Genomic DNA, 22,089 nt, shown 5'->3' with positions numbered 1-22,089 from the left:
CTACTTTCATAGGATATTCTCTATCTAGAAATTGTTGGCTCAAGGTCTTAGCTTCTTCTTCAAACTTTTAGTTTTCTGTACAGTTGCGTTTAAGCCGTCTAAACTGGCCCGTCAGTATATTTATGAGCCATCGTGGAAGATGACAGCTTGTAAAACGTATGTAGCTACACTGCTCAAAAAAATTAAGGGAACACTTAAACAACACAATGTAACTCCAAGTCAATCACACTTCTGTGAAATCAAACTGTCCACTTAGGAAGCAACACTGAGTGACAATCAATTTCACATGCTGTTGTGCAAATGCGATAGACAACAGGTGGAAATTATAGGCAATTAGCAAGACACCCCCAATAAAGGAGTGGTTCTGCAGGTGGTGACCACAGACCACTTCTCAGTTCCTATGCTTCCTGGCTGATGTTTTGGTCACTTTTGAATGCTGGCGAGTCTACAACCCACACAAGTGGCTCAGGTAGTGCAGCTTATCCAGGATGGCACATCAATGCGAGCTGTGGCAAGAAGGTTTGCTGTGTCTGTCAGCGTAGTGTCCAGAGCATGGAGGCGCTACCAGGAGACAGGCCAGTACATCAGTAGACGTGGAGGAGGCCGTAGGAGGGCAACAACCCAGCAGCAGGACCGCTACCTCCTCCTTTGTGCAAGGAGGAACAGGAGGAGCACTGCCAGAGCCCTGCAAAATGACCTCCAGCAGGCCACAAATGTGCATGTGTCTGCTCAAACGGTCAGAAACAGACTCCATGAGGGTGATATGAGGGCCCGATGTCCACAGGTGGGGGTTGTGCTTACAGCCCAACACCGTGCAGGACGTTTGGCATTTGCCAGAGAACACCAAGATTGGCAAATTCCCCACTGGCGCCCTGTGCTCTTCACAGATGAAAGCAGGTTCACACTGAGCACATGTGACAGACATGATAGAGTCTTGAGACGCCGTGGAGAACGTTCTGCTGCCTGCAACATCCTCCAGCATGACTGGTTTGGCATTGGGTCAGTAATGGTGTGGGGTGGCATTTCTTTGGAGGGCCGCACAGCCCTCCATGTGCTCGCCAGAGGTAGCCTGACTGCCATTAGGTACCGAGATGAGATCCTCAGACCCCTTGTGAGACCATATGCTGGTGCGGTTGGCCCTGGGTTCATCCTAATGCAAGACAATGCTAGACCTCATGTGGCTGGAGTGTGTCAGCAGTTCCTGCAAGACGAAGGCATTGATGCTATGGACTGGCCCGCCCGTTCCCCAGACCTGAATCCAATTGAGCACATCTGGGACATCATGTCTCGCTCTATCCACCAACGTCATGTTGCACCACAGACTGTCCAGGAGTTGGCAGATGCTTTAGTCCAGGTCTGGGAGGATATCCCTCAGGAGACCGTCCGCCACCTCATCAGGTGCATGCCACGGCGTTGTAGGGAGGTCATACAGGCACGTGGAGGCCACACACACTACTGAGCCTCATTTTGACTTGTTTTAAGGACATTACATCAAAGTTGGATCAGCCTGTAGTGTGTTTTTCCACTTCAATTTTGAGTGTGACTCCAAATCCAGACTTCCATGGGTTGAAAAATTTGATTTCCATTTTTACATTTTTGTGTGATTTTGTTGTCAGCACATTCAACTATGTAAAGAACAAAGTATTTCAGAAGAATATTTAATTAATTCAGATCTAGGATGTGTTATTTTTGTGTTCCCTTTATTTTTTTGAGCAGTGTATTTCTCGCCACCGGTTTGAAGTATGTATTGCAGCAGATTTTTGTTCCTTTTCTAACAATATTCAGATCTAAGAATTCCACCTCCTCCTTGCTCATCTTTGGTGTAAATATCAGGCCCCTATTATTTACATTAATTTCTGACAAGAATATATCCAGGGATTCCTCACTATCCTGCCAAACAAATAAAATGTCATCTATAAACCGTCGCCAGAGCACCAGACTCGTCCCCAGTTTGGGTGAGATATGATCCTCCTCCCAATTAGCCAAAAATAGATTGGCATAACTGGGGGCGAATCTGGTGCCCATAGCGGTGCTGGTCAACTGTATGTAAAAATCTTTCTCAAAAACAAAATAGTTATGCCGGAGAATGTACTCAACTCCTTCCATCAGGAATTGAAGCTGATCACTTGGTATTTTCGCATCTCTTCCTAGTTGTTTTGCTAATGCTTCCATACCCTGTTCATGATTAATGATTGTATACAAGGAACTTACATCTACTGTACATATATTTGCATAATACTCCTTCCCTCTACAAAGGGCAACCAGTGAAGTGACTGGCACAGGCTAGTGGCATCAGTATAGCGGGTGGATATATACAGTGTAGATAAGCCTGGCAGCAGTATTTAGGACAAACTGAAGGGAGTAGAGTTTAATAAGAGAGAGACCAATTACAGTAGTCAAGACGAGAATGTATCAAGGCAACGAAAGTTTTGGCCATTTCCAGCGTAAAAAAAGGGCAGATTATGGAGATGTTTTTGAGGTGCAGACAACAAGAGCGTGCAAGTGATTGGATATGAAAAACAAAGGAAAGATCAGAATCAAACATGACCCAAGACAGCGGGTGTGTTGCCCAAGAGTTATGACAGTACCGCAGCCCGAAATTTAAATATCAATTTTAGGTGAGTTAGTAGATGTTGGAAAGACAAGAAGTTCAGTTTTTGACAGGTTTAGTTTTAGATACAGAGAGGACATGATGTTAGAGACAATCACTGGTGTTTTGTAGTAAAGCACGGGTGATATCAGGGGATGAAGTGTATATGTGGGTGTCGTAGGCATAGAGATGGTCCTGAAAGCCAAATCTACTGATAATCTGTCTGATGGGGGCTGTGTAGAGAGAAAAGAGTAGAGGACCCCAACATCAAGAGGAAGAGGAGAAGAAGTAGAGCCAGTGAAAGATACTCTAAAGAAGCGGCCAAAGAGATAGAAAGAGAACCAGAAGAAAGCAGTGTCCTTAAGGCCAATTGAGTGGATTATGGTGAGGAGGAGTTTGTGGTCTACTGTATTAAACACTGCAGAAAGATCCAGTAGAATCAGTAGAGAATAGTGCAAAAGGTTATCATGCTTGGCAGGAGCATTGACGGAATCAGTGATGACGACTTGGAGCTGGTGTTACTATGAACCGTGGTTAGTACAGGGACATTCCTCTAGTCCTTGTACTTAACCACCACCATGTTCTCATTTAGGAGAGTCCTGCTGTCGTGTTTTAAGTGGTTGCCCATGCAGGGATCTAAGGAGGCCTCTCTGTTTTTTTAATACTGTGCCACAAGCTACAGTATCTCTGGAAGTTAGGGATATAAACAGTGGAATACTTGTGTAATATTTATCCACATAGAGGTTGAAATCTGTCCCTTCCTTTGCAAACCCAGAACCTGTGGGTTTTCTCAGAGATACTCTTGCATATCTTATACATTTTAATCCCATATCTTGCCAACCTGCTGAGTAGGAACTGGTGGAGTTTTACTCACCCTTTAAAATGAATAAGGAACTCGTCTATGCAAATGTTTTTCTTTTTTTCCGGGTGTATACACTAGCGATGAGCAGCATAGGCAACATTCAAATTTACGATATTTCGGCTACTTATTTGCCATAAGTTTGCAAATTCGGGATTGGAAAAATCTGAAATGTAATATTCATATATTGCACAGGCAATTTCATTGCCTATAACAAAAAGACAATTATACAAAGGCTGTATGCCAAAAGCCAGTCATGTGCTAACCAATAACCTATCCATAAGACAGGTACAATCAGCATACTTTACTATGGCAGCCTTGTGAACTATGAAACATTTAAATCCAGCTCTCATCTGACTGAGATCCAGTAAGCCTCAAAGTTGCTTGATATAAGTTGGATGGCTTGGGGGGACCTGTGCACCTAGATCATTATCATTAGGGTGACAAAAATTGTAAAAAATTTTTGGGATGCCAGCTAACTCTTCTCTCGCTGCTTAGGAGGGCTGCATAAAATTTTTCCATTTTCTAATTGTCCTAATATTATTTTCAATAACCGTTCTATACTGTTTTGTCATGTAAACTCATTTGCATAAATTTGAATATGGGAAAGACATGCAAATTAGCTGAATCTGCCTTGTTTTATAGCTGAAACACTATTAGTGTTCCTTTACACCAGTCTTGATAAATGCCCCCCAGTGTCCTGTCTGTCTCATTGCTTTGTCTGTGAAAGGCATGTCCTATCAGAAGCTGAGCTGAGAATAGAGTCTCAGCTTGGGACGTTACATAGTCAATATTCTCTCTCCTGATTGGCTTTAAAGCTGCAAGGCATTATGAGCAAACCTGCAGGCCATTGCCCCGCCCAGGGTCATATTATCCTTCATCTTTATCTGCCCTGCCCTGTTTTCCTCACTAGTGTGCTGTATTTGATATATAAAATAGTGGTCGGTTTATTGTGCAAATCATCTGAATCAAATCACTGAAATTTCAGCTATATTTAGAAGAAGAAGTTTTTTTGAAAATTCATAAGGAACTTGATTTCTTTATATTGACATATCTTTTGGTTACCTGTTGCAAAACAGCTGTTACTACACCTTTAGGACTCATGCACATGACTGTATGTATTTTGGGGTCGACAAAGCACGGATCCACAAAAAATACAGATGACATCTGTGTGGATTCCATATTTTGCGGAACAGAACAGTTGACCCCTAATAGAACAGTCCTATCCTTGTCCGTTAGAGCTCATGCACACGACCGTATGTATTTTGCGGTCTGCAAAACACGGATCCGCAAAATATACGGATGACATCTGTGTGCATTCCTTATTTTGCGGAATGGAATAGCTGGCCCTAATAGAACAGTACAAGTCTTAGGCAGCCAATAATAGGACATGTTCTATTTTTTTTGCAGAACGGACATGCGAACATACGAAAAGAAAATACGGTTGTGCATTAGCCCTTAGTTGGGGCACTCATGGAATCTCATTTTTATACTGTTTACTGGCAGAAATACATACTATGCCCTCTGTGTGATCTTTATTTTCTAATGTTTTTTCTGTATACTAAGTTTTCCCCCATTTAGCATTTCAGTTCTTATGATGACCCGACCTGTCTCTGTAGAAACTCCCAATCAACACAACACTATAGCAGCATTCTCTAGATTTTAGTGAAGACACTTATACATCTTCAATAGCTGTCAGCGATGCATTTTCAGTAGGGAGGAAGCTACCGTACAACCAGATTGCGATAGATTATAGGGTATTGAGCTTTAAAATTCAAAGTGCCTGATCCTTTTTTTTGCCCCAACTTTATATGTTAGGGGAAAGTCAAGAGCTCCCCATAAACATTAGACAGTTTATCAGTCCCATAAAAGATGGCAGATTCAACTGGCTATGGTATAATTTCCATAAGTGGTCTTTAGATATATGTGTTCAGTTGAAAAATATTAATATACAGTACTTGTCATTAGTGGTAACCAGAGTGTAAAGTAATTGTTGGCTCATTTTGTTTTTAAGAACAGATGTCTTTCAGTGAACAGTAGATGCTGGAAAATAAGTTCTAGTTTATCAAAAGCAGTGATTGTAAAATCAGGATACTCTATTATTTAATTTATTTATAAATGATATCGAGGACAGTATTAATAGCACAATTTCTATTTTTGCAGATGATACTAAGCTATGTAGCACTGTACGGTCTATGAAAGATGTCCATAAGCTACAAGCTGACTTTAACACTCTGAGTGATTTGGCATCAACTTGGCAAAGGAGGTTCAATGTGGATAGATGTAAAGTTATGCATCTTGGTAGTAATAATCTCGGTGCATCATATGTCCTAGGGGATGTAACACTGGGAGAGTTACCGTACTTATAGAGAAGGATTTGGGTGTCCTTGTAGAAGGTAGATTAAATAATAACATAATAGCTAGTCAGACCACACATGGAGTACTGTGTACAGTTCTGGGCTCCTGTAAACAAGGCAGACATAGCAGAGCTGGAGAGGGTCCAGAGGAGGGCAATTAAAGTAATAACTGGAATGGGGCAACTACAGTACCCTGAAAGATTATCAAAATTAGGGTTATTCACTTTAGAAAAAAGACGACTGAGGGGAGATCTAATTAATATGTATAAATATATCAGGGGTCAGTACAGAGATCTCTCCCATCATCTATTTATCCCCAGGACTGTGAGTGTGACGAGGGGACATCCTCCGCGTCTGGAGGGAAGCAGGTTTGTACACAAACATAGAAAAGGATTCTTTACGGTAAGAGCAGTGAGACTATGGAACTCTCTGCCTGTGGAGGTGGTGATGGTGAGTACAATAAAGGAAGTCAAGAGGGGCCTGGATGTATTTCTGGAGTGTAATAATATTACAGGCTATAGCTACTAGAGAGGGGTCGTTGATCCAGGGAGTTAGTCTGATTGCCTGATTGGAGTCGGGAAGGAATTTTTCATTCCCCTAAAGTGGGGAAAATTGTCTTTTACCTCACAGGTTTTTTTTGCCTTCCTCTGGATCAACTTGTAGGATAACAGGCCGAACTTGGATGGAAAATGTATTTTTTTCGGCCTTATGTACTATGTTACTAGTAACATAGTACATAAGGCCGAAAAAAGACATTTTCCATCCAGTTCGGCCTGTCATCCTGCAAGTTGATCCAGATGAAGGCAAAAAAAAAACTGTGAGGTAGAAGCCAATTTTCCCCACTTTAGGGGAATAAAAAAAAAAATTCCCGACTCCAATCAGGCAATCAGAATAACTCCCTGGATCAACGACCCCTCTCTGGTAGCTATAGCCTGTAATATTATTACACTCCAGAAATACATCCAGGCCCCTCTTGACATTCCTTTATTGTACTCACCATCACCACCTCCACAGGCAGAGATTTCCATAGTCTCACTGCTCTTACCGTAAAGAATCCTCTTCTATGTTTGTGTACCAACCTTCTTTCCTCCAGACGCAGAGGATGTCCCCACGTCACAGTCAAAGTCCTGGGGATAAATAGATGATGGGATAGATCTCTGTACTGACGCCTGATATATATATACATCTTAATTAGATCTCCCCTCAGTCATCTTTTTTCTAAAGTGAATAACCCTAATTTTGATAATCTTTCAGGGTACTGTAGTTGCCCCATTCCAGTTAATACTTTAGTTGCCCTCCTCTGGACCCTCTCCAGCTCTGCTATGTCTGCCTTGTTTACAGGAGCCCGGAACTGTACACAGTACTCCACGTGTGGTCTGACTTGTGATTTGTAAAGTGGTAGGACTATGTTCTCATCATGGGCATCTATGCCCCTTTTGATGCAACCCATTATCTTATTGGCCTTGGCAGCAGCTGCCTGACATTGGTTTTTGCAGCTTAGTTTGCTGTTTATTAAAATTCCTAGATCCTTTTCCATGTCAGTGTTACCGAGTGTTTTACCATTTAGTATGTACGGGTGACTTGCATTATTCCTTCCCATGTGCATAACTTTGCATTTGTCAGTGTTTAACCTCATCTGCCACTTATCTTCCCAAGCCTCCAATCTATCCAAATCCCTCTGTAGTAGTATACTGTCCTCTTCAGTGTTAATTACTTTACACAGTTTAGTGTCATCTGCGAAAATTGATACTTTACTATGCAAGCCTTCTACAAGATCATTAATCAATATATTGAAGAGAATAGGGCCCAATACTGACCCCTGAGGTACCCCACTAGTGACAGTGACCCAATCTGAGTGTGTATCGTTAATAACCACCCTCTGTTTTTGTATAATTGAGCCAGTTACTTACCCACATACAGACGTTTTCTCCCAGTCCGAGCATTCCCATTTTATATACTAACCTTTTATGTGGTATAGTATCAAATGCTTTGGAGAAGTCCAGACATACGACATCTATTGATTCGCCGCTGTCAAGTCTAGAACTTACCTCCTCATAGAAACTGATTAAATTTGTTTGGCATGACCGATCCCTCATGAAGCCATGCTGATATGGCGTTATTTGCTTATTTCCGTTGAGATGCTCTAAGATAGCATCTCTTAGAAAACCTTCAAACAGTTTACCCACAACAGATGTTAAACTTACCGGCCTATAGTTTCTAGGCTCTGTTTTTGGACCCTTTTTGAATATTGGCACCACATTTGCCATGCGCCAATCCTGTGGGACATTTCCTGTCAGTATAGAGTCCGCAAATATCAGAAATAAGGCTCTGGCTATGACATTACTTAATTCCCTTAGGATACGGGGGTGTATGCCATCCAGTCCTAGCAATTTGTCTATTTTAATCTTTTTAAGTTGCTGATGTACTTCTTCCTGGGTCAGACAGGACACTTTTAATGGGGAATTTATTTTTACATTCTGCATGTCATTTGGCAGTTTATTTTCCTCAGTGAATACATTGGAGAAAAAATATTTAACAGCTTTTCTTTCTCCTTGTCGCTCTCTGCGACTCCCCCCTCATTACTCTTTAAAGGGCCGACACCTTCAGATTTATACTTTTTAACATTTATATAATTGAAGAACATTTTAGGGTTAGTTTTACTCTCTTTGGCAATTAATCTCTCGGTCTCTAGTTTGGCCTCTTTTATTTGTTTTTTACATGTTCTATTTTTTTCCTTTTTTGTTTTTCAGTGCTTCTGTGCCACCCTCCTGTTTTAGTGATTTATATGCTTTCTTTACATTTATTGCTTTCTTTACAGTTCTGTTTATCCACATTGGTGTCACAACCAGACAGCTGAGAAGCTCTGACAGAAGCCTTTCAGAACCTCCTCCTTGAGTTTTCTTTGTTTTGGTTTTCAGTTCCTCATCTCGTTAGCCTCTCTCAGCTGTCATGTGTTTGGACTGATTGCATCCCTTTAAATTCCTCCCCATAATGCAATAGTGTGCGGCTTATACAACTTCCTGGAGTGTGTGTGCATGCTGTTCCTATTGCCCAGTCTTCTACAAAGATAAGTGCTGTACTTTTATTTGTGATTTTCTGTTTGCTAGATCTCAGTTGACCCTGACTCCCTCCGTGTCTAGTGTAGGGAGCCGGTGGTCGTGTCCCCTCACTATTGTAGGGTGTTCAGGTGGAAGATAGTCGAGGTACGTGGATATGCGACCATCCACCTTTGGGGTGTTCGCATAGGCTGAGCAGTCAGGGAGAGTGACAGGTCTAATGCAGGGGTCTCCCTTTTGTTCCTTAGTTTTGGATCCAGTGAGTCATAGATGATTTTGCATTGTCTTGTTTCCTGTACACCATCCGTGACATTATAAGCCGCCAAAACCGTCTCAAGCATGGATCCGGTTTCACTTTTGGCTGAACGCTTCCAGGGTCTTTTATTGGAGGTAGCTGATCTCCGTAAGACTTTTTCTCAGCTTCAAGTGACCGGTTCAGCTTGCGTTCATGGAGTTTGTTCTGAGCCTAAGATCTCGCTCCCGGATATGTTCTCCGGGGGTAGTGAGAATTTTGAGCGTTTTAGAGAGGCTTGCAAACTCCATTTTCACCTTCTTCCCCATTCCTCTGGTGATGAGGAACGGAGGGTGGGGATCATTATATCGCTGCTTAGGGGTAACGCTCAGTCCTGGGCCTTTTCGCTGCCGGAGGGGGCACGGCCCCTCCGTTTAGTGGATGAATTCTTTTTAGCCCTGGGTCAGATATATGATGATCCGGATCGTATTGCTCTGGCTGAGTCTAGACTACGTCTGTTATGCCAGGGTAAACAATCCGCAGAGATATACTGCTCAGAATTTCGGAGATGGGCAGCTGATACTGGTTGGAATGATGCTGCACTCCGAAGTCAATTTTGCCATGGTCTTTCAGAGGGATTGAAAGATGCATTTTCCTTTCATGAGAGGCCTATCTCCTTGGACTCTGCTATGTCTCAGGCCGTTCGTATTGACAGGCGTCTTAGAGAGAGAGGAGAGATCTCTCCTTCCTGTCATACTCAGTCCCGGGACAGTGCAGCGGTCTCATTCTGTGCGCAGGGGTCTCAGTTGCTGTCAGCCCGTTCTGAGCAGGAGCCCATGCAGCTGGGGTTGATTGCCTCTGACAATAGAAGATTCAGCCTGCATGGGAGGGTTTGTTTTTGTTGCGGAGGTATAAATCATTTGGCAAATGTTTGTCCCTCTAGGAGATACAAGCAGTTTTCTGGGAGTAATAAAGAAACAAAAAGGAAAAAATCTTTTAAAAATGTTCCGTCTGTTACTATTGGCAGGGTTGAGGCGGAAATTGAAGGTTTTCCGTTTGCTTGTAGTTCCCGTTTTGTCCTGCCTGCTAGGGTGGCGCTAGAGAGCAAGAACATTTTTTGTGAGATTTTTGTGGATAGTGGAGCAGCTGTCAATCTCATTGATAATCAATTTGCAATAACTCATGGTTTCCAGGTATGCACTTTGGGAAAGGATTTTCCTGTGTCACGAGTTGGAGGTCCCAGGAGAGACCACCGCGTCGTCAAGCAATAAACGGAAATCAGGTACAGACACATAAGAGTTTATTGCACAGACAAAACATGAGCTCTATGTACCGTCAGCACAGTGGGAGAAAACCCCCACTGCGCCACTGTCTAGTAATACTCCAGAGGGGCGTGACTAAGCAACTCCTGGTTTTCACTAGGGCCCCAGAAGGTAGGGTTAGGCTTTGCCGCAGGAAGTTGCCAGGGTCCACTCTGGAGCGTGAACTAGACAGTGACAGCAGGAACGAATGGACAACAGGTACCAGAAGGTACCGACGACACATAGGCATACATAACATACAAGCAAATACAAAACAGGGCAACTAATAATACAAGCAGGAGTTCACGCAAGGGAGCAGGAGTGGCAATGAGCAGAGAAGGACTTGCTCCACCAGTAGTAAACTGCATGGCCTTGTCATGCCACTCTGCTGCAAAGGCTTGCTGAACACAGACATATGAATAAACACAAAGTAACTAAAACATAACTGGCAGAATAGATAACAGAAAGACAGGACATTAATGAACAAGTAGGGAAACCCACAGAGCACAGACAGACAGACACGGATCCCATGAGTCAGCAGCAGAGCTCACCCAGAACTGAGGAAACCTCAGTCTTATATACAGGTTCCATGGGTGCAGCAGAGAAGCCACACCCATGGAGCAGACAGAGGATTAACACAGGGGAGTTAACCCATAAGGAATCAAAGAACACACAGAAACAGAGCTGCAGCGAGAGCATAGACAGAAGGTCACAGCCAAAGGTAACGACTGTGACACTCCCACCCCTCAAAGCCCCCCCCTCTCCCCCCAAACAGAAAAGGGCAGGAAGTGGGGCAACAAACCAAACAGAACCAGGCAAGGGGACAGATATCAAAGGGGTGACGAGGTACAAGGGCAGGAACACACATGACGACCGCAACCAGCCCAACCCCTGAAAACCAGCCTACACGGAGGGTCCGCAGCCAGTACGCCAGGGGAAGATAGCCAGCCAACACGGCATACACGTCAAGTGAACCACACCAAGAAGTTACCTCCCCCTCCACTCTCCCTCCGGAGAATGACATGTCTGACAAGAACTGATTGGCCAGACATGCAGACACCCCCTTCCGGAGGATTGGGACCAGGAACAGGAACCAGACAGGAATGCAATGAAAAACGGAATCAAAAGGGTACAGAGGTACACAAGCAGAACACATAAGACGACCGCAGCCAGCACGCAGCCCCTAGCAACCAGCCTATACGGTAAACGCAGCCAGTACGCCAAGAGGAATGCAGCCAGCCTACACGGCCACAAAAGTCATGGTGAACTGCAGTGTGCTAACAACTCCCCCTCCACTCTCCCTCCGGAGAATGGCATGTCTGCCAAGAACTGATTGGTCAGACATGCTGACACCCCCTTCCGGAGGCGTGGGACAGGAACAGGAACCAAACTCAAATCCAAAGAAAATCAGAATCAGAGGGGTACAGAAGTACACAAGCAGAACATATACTACGACCGCAGCCAGCACGCAGCCCCTAGCAACCAGCCTACACGGTAAACGCAACCAGTACGCCAAGAGGAATGCAGCCAGCCTACACGGCCACAAAAGTCATAGTGAACTGCAGTGTGCTAAAACCTCCCCCTCCACTCTCCCTCCGGAGAATGGCATGTCTGCCAAGAACTGATTGGTCAGACATGCTGAATCCCCCTTCCGGAGGCCCAGGACCAGAAGCAGATGCCTGCGCCGATAACGGAAAACACGGCCGTAGGCAGAACTGCAAGCTAAAAAGGTTACACCGGATGTCGCCCCTGGCAACCAGCATACACGGAAAACACCGCAGCCAGTACACCAAGGCAACCAAATCCGATACCTAAAGGCAGCATAAAGAGGGAAATACAGAATGCACACAGACCACAGATAGCAGAAAACAGAACAAAAAAAAACTCTGTGAAAGTTCACTTGTTCATTCGTTCCTGCTGTCACTGTCTAGTTCACGCTCCAGAGTGGACCCTGGCAACTTCCTGCGGCAAAGTCTAACCCTACCTTCTGGGGCCCTAGTGAAAACCAGGAGTTGCTTAGTTACGCCCCTCTGGAGTATTACTAAACAGTGACGCAGTGGGGGTTTTCTCCCACTGTGCTGACGGTACATAGAGCTCATGTTTTCTCTGTGCTGCCTTTCATGTTTTTGTTTGTGCAATAAACTCTTATGTGTCTGTACCTGATTTCCGTTTATTGCTTGATGACGCGGTGGTCTCTCCTGGGACCTCCAACTCGTGACATCCTGTTTTTGCTATTGATTCTGCTCCACTTTCTCAGAAATCATTAAAGGGCATAGTTCACAATATCCGTTTAATTGTGAATGATGCTCATGTTGAGGATGTGTCATGTTTCGTCCTTAGCGGTTTGCCTACTCCTCTAGTGTTGGGGCTACCCTGGCTCACTAAACATAACCCCACCATTGATTGGCAAGCTAGGCAAATAAATGGTTGGAGTGACTTTTGCAGAGAGAATTGCCTCACGACATCTGTTTCTGAGGTTTCTACTAAGACTGTACCACCTTTCCTCTCTGAATTTTCGGATGTCTTCTCTGAGAGTGGAGTTCAGGATTTGCCCCCGCACAGGGAGAACGATTGCCCTATTAATCTCATCCCAGGCGCCAAGCTGCCTAAATCTCGTTTATACAATCTTTCTCAACCTGAGAGGGTCGCTATGCGTGCTTATATCTCTGAGAGTCTGAGAAAAGGACACATACGACCTCGAAGTCACCTGTTGCCGCTGGTTTTTTCTTTGTTAAGAAGAAAGATGGTTCTTTAAGACCTTGTCTGGATTTCAGGGAGCTGAACAGTATCACTATTCGTGACCCTTATCCGCTTCCTCTGATCCCGGACCTGTTTAACCAGTTTGTTGGGGCTAAAGTCTTTTCCAAATTAGACCTAAGAGGGGCATACAACTTGGTCAGGGTCAGAGAAAGAGACGAATGGAAGACGGCCTTCAATACCCCTGAGGGCCATTTTGAGAATTTGGTTATGCCTTTTGGTTTGATGAATGCCCCAGCCGTTTTTCAGCATTTTGTGAACAGCATTTTTTATCATTTAATGGGAAAATTTGTATTAGTGTATTTGGATGACATTTTGATTTTTTCTCCTGATTTTAAAACTCATAAGGAACACTTACGTCAGGTCTTGCTCATCCTGCGGGAGAATAAGTTATACGCAAAACTGGAAAAATGTGTGTTTGCGGTTCCAGAAATTCAATTTCTGGGGTTTCTTCTCTCCGCTTCTGGTTTTCGCATGGACCCCGAGAAGGTCCGCGCTGTGCTTGAGTGGGAGCTTCCTGAGAATCAGAAGGCGCTGATGGGTTTTTTGGGCTTTGCCAATTATTACAGGAAGTTTATTTTGAATTATTCCTCTGTTGTTAAACCACTCACTGATATGACCAGAAAGGGGGTAGATTTTTCTTCCTGGTCGGTAGAGGCGCGTAAGGCCTTTTCTAATATCAAGGAGAGTTTTGCTTCCACTCCCATCCTGGTACAACCTGATATTTCTTTACCCTTCATATTTGAGGTTGATGCTTCTGAGGTAGGTGTGGGTGCGGTCTTGTCTCAGGGCTCCTCTCCTGCCAAATAGCGACCGTGTGCCTTTTTCTCGAAGAAACTCTCCTCCGCAGAGAGAAATTACGATGTGGGAGATAGGGAATTGTTGGCCATCAAGTTGGCTTTTGAGGAATGGCGCCATTGGCTAGAGGGAGCCAGACACCCTATTACCGTGTTTACTGACCATAAAAATCTGGCCTACTTGGAGTCAGCCAAGCATCTGAACCCGAGACAGGCCAGATGGTCTTTGTTCTTTTCAAGGTTTAATTCTGTTGTCAGGTTCCGCCCTGGGGTTAAGAATGTGAAGGCAGATGCCCTGTCACGTTGTTTTCCGGGAGGTGGGAATTTTGAAGACCCGAGTCCCATTTTGGCTGAAAGTGTGGTGGTCTCTGCTCTTTTTCCTGAATTGGAGGCAGAGGTGCAGGCAGCCCAGGCAGAGGCTCCTGATCTTTGTCCTCCTGGGAGGTTGTTTGTGCCTCTCGCTTTGAGACACAAGATTTTTAAGGAGCACCACGATACGGTCCTTGCTGGGCACCTGGGGGCAAGAGCCACACTGGATCTCATCGCTCAGAGATTCTGGTGGCCTGCGCTTCGTAAGTCGGTTGAGTGTTTTGTGGCAGCCTGCGAGACTTGCGCTCGTGCCAAAGTCCCTCATTCACGGCCATCAGGTCCTCTCCTTCCCTTACCCATTCCTTCCTGTCCTTGGACACATCTGTCCATGGACTTCATAACGGACCTGCCTTGTTCCTCGGGGAAGACTGTGATTCTGGTGGTGGTGGACCGTTTTAGCAAAATGGTGCATTTCATCCCTTTTCCTGGTTTGCCCAATGCTAAGACGCTGGTGCAGGCATTTATTGATCACATTGTCAAATTGCATGGTATTCCTTCAGACATAGTCTCTGATAGGGGCACACAGTTTGTTTCCAGATTCTGGAAGGCTTTCTGTTCTCGCTTGGGGGTTCGGTTGTCATTCTCTTCTGCTTTCCACCCGCAGTCGAATGGCCAGACAGAGTGCGTCAATCAGAATCTGGAGACATATCTGCGCTGTTTTGTGGCTGAGAATCAGGAGGATTGGTGTTATTTTTTGTCCCTTGCTGAGTTTGCTTTAAATAACCGTCGTCAGGAGTCCTCTGATAAGTCACCATTTTTTGGTACATATGGGTTTCATCCGCAGTTTGGGACTTTCTCGGGAGAGGGGTCTTCTGGTTTACCTGATGAGGACAGATTCCCCTCGTCTTTGTCATCTATTTGGCAAAAGATTCAGGATAATCTAAAGAGCATGAGTGAGAGATATAAGCGTGTGGCGGATAAGAGACGTGTGCCTGGTCCGGACCTGAATGTTGGTGATCTGGTGTGGTTGTCTACCAAGAATATCAAATTGAAGGTTCCCTCCTGGAAGTTGGGTCCTAGGTTTATTGGGCCTTACAAGATCCTGTCTGTCATCAATCCTGTTGCCTACCGTCTTGATCTTCCTCAGACTTGGAAGATCCATAATGTTTTTCATAAGTCCTTATTGAAACCTTATGTTCAACCCATTGTACCCTCGCCTTTGCCTCCTCCTCCGATTATGGTTGATGGGAATCTTGAATTTCAGCTCTCTAGGATTGTGGATTCTCGTCTTGTCCGCGGTTCTCTCCAGTACCTCGTTCATTGAGAGGGTTATGGTCCTGAGGAGAGGATGTGGGTCCCAGTGACGGACATTAAGGCCACTCGTCTCATCAGGGCTTTCCATAGGTCCCATCCTGAGAAGGTGGGCTCTGAGTGTCCGGAGTCCACTCGTAGAGGGAGGGGTACTGTCACAACCAGACAGCTGAGTAGCTCTGACAGAAGCCTTTCAGAACCTCCTCCTTGAGTTTTCTTTGTTTTGGTTTTCAGTTCCTCATCTCGTTAGCCTCTCTCAGCTGTCATGTGTTTGGACTGATTGCATCCCTTTAAATTCCTCCCCATAATGCAATAGTGTGCGGCTTATACAACTTCCTGGAGTGTGTGCGCATGCTGTTCCTATTGCCCAGTCTTCTACAAAGATAAGTGCTGTACTTTTATTTGTGATTTTCTGTTTGCTGGATCTCAGTTGACCCTGACTCCCTCCGTGTCTAGTGTAGGGAACCGGTGGTCGTGTCCCCTCACTATTGTAGGGTGTTCAGGTGGAAGATAGTCGAGGTACGTGGATATGTGACCATCCACCTTTGGGGTGTTCGCATAGGCTGAGCAGTCAGGGAGAGTGACAGGTCTCATGCAGGGGTCTCCCTTTTGTTCCTTAGTTTTGGATCCAGTGAGTCATAGATTCTTTTGCTTTGTCTTGTTTCCTGTACACCATCCGTGACATTTGGTTTCTTTTTGTTCCTTAACCTTTTATTCCCATACGGTATGTACCTCTCACAATGAGATTTTAAGATGCTTTTAAAGATATCCCATTTTGTGGCTGTATTTTTATTTTTGAGGACTTTGTCCCAGTTAGTTAGGCCTATGGCCTCTCTTAGTTGGCTAAATGTAGCTTTTTTGAAGTTTGGTATTTTTGTTCCTCCTTGTAGAAACGCTCTTTTTAATGATAATCGGAAGGTTATTAGTTTATGGTCACTATTTCCCAGGTGTCCCCCAACCTGCATGTCTGTTGTTCTGTCAGGCCTATTGGTTAATACTAAGTCCAGTATGGCCGTCCCTCTAGTCGGGTCCTAAACCAGTTGGGAGAGGTAATTGTCTTTGGTTATTGCCAAGAACCGATTTCCTTTATGAGATATACAAGTTTCAGTTTCCCAGTCTATATCTGGGTAGTTGAAGTCCCCCATAATAACCACCTCATTAATATTTGCCACCTTGTCTATCTCGTTTAGTATTCGATTTTCTGTGGACTCTGGTATATTAGGTGGTTTATAGTAAACTCCTATTAGTAATTTATTATTGTTTTTAGCTCCATGTATCTCTACCCACAGTGACTCCACATGTTCATGTCCCTCACTTATATCTTCATGGAGTGTGGGCTTTAGACAAGACTTTACATAAAGGCAAACCCCTCCCCCTCTCCGGTTTTGACGATCCTTTCTAAAGAGACTGTAACCTTGTACATTAACTGCCCAGTCATAGCTATCATCCAGCCTTGTCTCAGTTATTCCCACTTTGTCTTAGTTCTCCTCACACATCACTAATTCCAGCTCCCCAGTTTTATTAGGCTTCTGGCATTAGTATACACGAGTCGACCAGAGGGTCTCTTTAAGATGTTCATATATTTCAATAGACTTCATGTCGTCGGGGCAGGTACATTTGTGATACATTTAGTGAGAATAATAAATATAGACTTAAAAAAAAAGATGTTATAAGGGTTAAAAGTTTGTTGTGACGCCAGTTGCATTTCAGCAAATAACAGCATACAATGTCAATCAGCTGCTTCTAAGGCTACCGGGATATTGTCATGCATTAAACAGGACATGGACTTGCGGGGCAGAGATGTAATATTACCAATTTAAAAAGCATTGCTGCGACCTCATCTGGAATATGCAGTTCAGTTCTGGGCACCAGTCCATAGAAATGATGCACTGCAGCTGGAAAAAGTATAGAGGAGAACGACTAAACTGATAAGGGGCATGGAGGGTCTTAGTTATGAAGAAATATTAAAGGAATTTAATTTATTTAGTCTTGAGAAGAGATGTCTAAAGTCGGACATGATTAACCTATACAAATATATAAATGGGCCAAACAAAAATACGGTGAAAAACTGCCTTTAAAAGACAAGGGGGCACTGCCTCCGACTGGAGAAGAATAAGTTCAGTCTCCAGAAGCGTCAAAACTTTTTTACTGTAAGAACTGTGAATCTGTAAAATAGATTTCCTCAGGACGTGGTCACAGCAGGAACAGTGGACAGTTTTAAAAAGGGTTTAGATGAATTCTTAAAAGTAAATGACATTAATGCTTATGCAGCACCCCATGGGTGAGACGAGTCGGCCAGAGAGTCTCTTTAAGATGTTCATATATTTTAATAGACTTCACGTCATCGGGGCAGGTACATTTGTGATACATTTAGTGAGAATAATAAATATAGACTTAATAAAAAAAGATGTTATAAGGGTTAAAAGTTTGTTGTGACGCCAGTTGCATTTCAGCAACGAGGGACTAGGTCCCACTAAGTAGATGGTAGTGGTGGTACCCAGGTGTAGGAATGCTAGAATGGTGTAAGGGTTGCCTAAAATGTCCCTTTAGATGTTGTGGCCTGCACTTGTCACGGTGCGCTAGCTCTGCCAAGATTGCCGCCATCTGCTGGTAAGCCAGGCACATTACACTTAAACTGTCATTTACAAGGAAAATACAAGCATACATTGTGCAGGACATGGAAGTAAATACACATGATGACACAGGATCAACCATTAAAGATAGTGAAGGGGCGCAAAAGGTGGTAATGCCCCCTAGCGGGGCATTACACTTATCAAAATGTCTAGAAATCTGAGTCTCCCTTTTTTCTGGGATTCGCGTCCCCACCTATCTCTTAGTTGAACTTGATGGACTTATGTCTTTTTTTCAATCGTATTAACTATGTAACTATGTAACAAAGCAGAAAACCACCAATTGCTAGATAATAGAAAATTTCAAAGTAACATGCCCTAAAATTGAAAGGTCTAGTTTAATCCTTCATTTTCATATACAAGTTTTCCAAATTTCTGAAGATTAGAGAGTAGGAAAAATAACTCTAGTAAAAGATATTCTTCATTACATACTAGGACCAATGTTTTGACTTGTTCCCTTTAGTTGATATGGCTGAACTGTGGTATTTCCCCCCCACTTATATTCCATACTCCTAAAAAAGTTTGTCCAGTTTGCGTTTAGTTTGCCTACTATTTTTTTAAAATCAATTCATTTATATGGTCACTACTCACTGACCTTTCACATATTTAGGCAAAATCAATAAAACCACAGCACAGACTGTATCAGAAACCGTTTAACATAACTCATCAGTTAAAAAAAATGCTGCTTTCACCAATTAACAGGCTCCCCCCACCCACTTCTTAAATTAGCATTTCTGAATTCTTTGCTAAATCCATCACAGACGCATAAAAAAATAAAAAAATATGGACAGTAGAGGTGGATGAGTAATGAATATCTATTATGGGGAACAAAGTCATACTTCAGCAGCTATTGATTTTCTCCACTGCTTAAGAATTAATTCTCTATAATGTTTTCAGCATGCCTCTGCTTCTTTGCATAATAAAGATAGTAAAAGTGAAGCAGAATTTCCTCTAGCTTCTGTGAGCTGTAAATGGGAGACCTTATGGCAGCTAGTCTCCACAAATTATATCAGGAAGAACTAAGAATTAGGAAAGGGTGTAAGAAAAAGGTGAAAACTGCTACACATGCAGGATACAAGTAATATAATTAGAGATGAGCAAATTTTTCAATAATTCGATTTGGCAGGTTTGAAGAATTTTTTGAAAAAACTTCTATTTCCTGGCTGCAGAGAGCCTTTATAGTGGTGTAGAACACTGTGCCTTTCAGTAACACACATAGGGAGTCTGCTGTGGTAGTGAACTTATACTGTGAGTCAGTATGACAGGCAGATGACAGGAGTCGCTCTTAAAATCACTGCACACTTCACCACTTCACTTATTTTGGCAGTCACGGGGCCAAAACTGACCAAGTATGAACTCATGCTTACTGGTCAATGTTGGCGTCAAGAAGCGCACTCCTTTTACAACGTCATCAGCTGATTCCACAAAGATGCCTACAGAACCTGTTCTATTAATGGCTTATACAAGTAAAGCCCCCGACAGAGTGGAGAGGGTGTCAGCAGTAAGTTTGTGTTGACGTCACTGTTTATTTTGCCCTTCCTCTGATCCGTCACAACAATAACCCACAAAAAACAGATCCTGTCTGTAGAGCATCTGCCTTCAGTCGGTCAGCATTTGGTCTGTAATCTATCAGTATTGCTAATGCCAAAAAAAACAGGAGTGGATCCAAAACAGAGATGACTGAGTCAACCATTCAAGAACCTTTGGGTTGCTGGTCAAGACACGACCGCTAGATGACACCGGGAGATCAGGCCTCTCGCTGCGACTCCTGCAGCCAAGCCCCCCTACTCTTCTGTGACCTATGTTTGCACCAGAAATATTTAGGCCTCTGCCACTCCCCTGTGCAGGACCTGGAACTTCTCTGTCTTACATACTGTTAGATCAAATAAATAAAAAGGAAGTTAAAACACCGCAAAAAAGTCTGTAATTTTCTCACTTTACCACACAACGGCTAATAAACCCTTTTTTCCCCAACTAATACGCACAAAAAAGGGCTTTAGAACATGTGACTGCACTGCTGACTGGCAAATATATTTTTTTCTTTTTCCTCTAATACATGACAAAAAGGGCTTTACAACATATAACTGCACCACTGACCGACAAATATATTTTTTCTTTTTCCGCTAATACACGACAAAAAGGGCTTTACAACATATAACTGCACCGCTGACCGGCAAATATATTTTTTCTTTTTTCACTAATATACGCCACTAAAGGCTTCTGAACCACTGAACGGCAAATATATTTTACTTTTACCACTAATACACGACGTCTCTCCCTGCACTAAGTACACTGGTAAATGTCAGAATCCAAGATGGCTGAGGCTATTTATAGGGCTGTGACATCACAGGGCTGGCTGGCTGCTGATTGTCCTCACACGTGCAACAGCCATTTTAGGAACAAACATGATTCGTTACTACGAAGCGTGAGGAAATTCGGCTTTGGTGCGAATCAAATTTTTCCTTAAATTCGGACAGAATTCCACTTCGTCGGCTTCGATTAGCTCATCTCTAAATATAATGGTCAAAATACTATATAATAGTATAATCATATACACATATATCATATTCTAAAAAATCCTCTGAAGCTGTAGGTACATGTGTCTTCATGGACAGTAGGGTGCTGGTTTGATATTAATAATGAGATACTGTGTTGTAGGGATGAACACTGTTTTATAGAAAAAGTATAGCAACAAATCCAAATAAACACAAAAAATACATACCCAATGCAAAAGTTTTTCTAAGATGTTCTATGGGAAATAACAAGAAATCCTCCCCAAAGACCATGTCATCTTTATCTGAGAAGTAAGTGTCCAGATGTTCTCTGGAATCAAAGCAGTCTTTGTGATAGAGCTTGTAGGTACTGGAATCCATTGTCAACTCTTGTGTCGCAGATGGTGACTCTCTCCACAGTGGTGTTTATATAGTCTCTATATAATAGAATTAATTATCAGAAAATGAGTTGTTTTCTCCTTGAGGCAGTCATGTGACTGTGTAATCATATATTTACATGAATTGCTAATGATCTTCAAATGAACAGATGTTTTTTGTTTGTCTTTTTTTGTGTAAAAGGTGTGACTTTTCAAAAGATCATGGGGGTCATTTATTATACTGAAATACGCCTATATCAAGTGTATTTCAGGAGAAAATGGCGGCGCAATTGTTAGTTGCACCTCTATCTGCGACTTCACCCCGCTCATGCCAGGTCTAAAATTGTGGACGTCACATCGGTGGGGAAGGGGATGGGCCAGCAGGCCCCTCTAATTTACAATTTTCTACACTTGTTTCAGGTATAGAAAATGGTCTAAATGTAAGACAGCTAAGAAGCTCTCTTACATTTAGAACTGGCGCTGGATGCGCGGAAGTTATGAAGCGGCCGGCGCCTCTTTATAACTTCGGGACCACCTCCAGCTTAGGGCTTTATTAAGCTTCTAAATGTCAGTAAATTTGCCCCCATATGCTTAACAATGCATTAAGAAATTAAGAACTGATTGCGAGCTGCGCTGACTTGGCCACTGCCAAGTGAAATAAAATAAATGTTGGCACACCATCATTAAAGGGGTTGTCAGGGTTCAGAGCTGAACCCAGACATACCCTTAGTTTCACCCAGGCAGCCCCCCTGAGGCTAGCATCGGAGCATCTCATGCTCCGATGAGCTCCCTTGCCCTGCGCTAGATCGCGCAGGGCAAGGTCTCTTTTGTTTTCAATAACACACTGCCGGGCAGAAAACTCCGCCCGGCAGTGTGTTCGGTGACGTCACCGGCTCTGATGGGCAGGCTTTAGCGCTGCCCTAGCCATTTTATTGGCAAGAGCAGCTCTAAATCCCGCCCATCAGTGCCAGTGACTTCACTGGGCTTCCTGGCAGCCCCATGGAGAGCCCCGGTATGTTAC

General features: G+C 43.5%; 1 protein-coding gene across 4 annotated transcripts in view; it reads right to left on the bottom strand.

Annotated features, from left to right (window-relative positions):
• Window positions 1–21,124, bottom strand: part of LOC120999300 (nicotinamide N-methyltransferase-like) — a 92,202-nt gene extending 71,078 nt beyond the window's left edge. For all 4 annotated transcript variants that reach the window (XM_040430183.1, XM_040430174.1, XM_040430177.1 and 1 more), the window contains exon 1: window positions 20,922–21,124. In XM_040430183.1, the coding sequence (XP_040286117.1) occupies window positions 20,922–21,072 (151 nt within the window). In that variant the 5' untranslated portion in view covers window positions 21,073–21,124. The remainder of the gene's footprint in view (window positions 1–20,921) is intronic.
• Window positions 21,125–22,089: the final 965 nt, after the last annotated feature.

The sequence above is a fragment of the Bufo bufo genome, chromosome 1 (assembly GCF_905171765.1).
Source record: "Bufo bufo chromosome 1, aBufBuf1.1, whole genome shotgun sequence".
NCBI lineage: Eukaryota > Metazoa > Chordata > Amphibia > Anura > Bufonidae > Bufo > Bufo bufo.
Note: the sequence above shows the minus strand (reverse complement) of the source record. Positions and strands in the feature narration are given on the sequence as shown.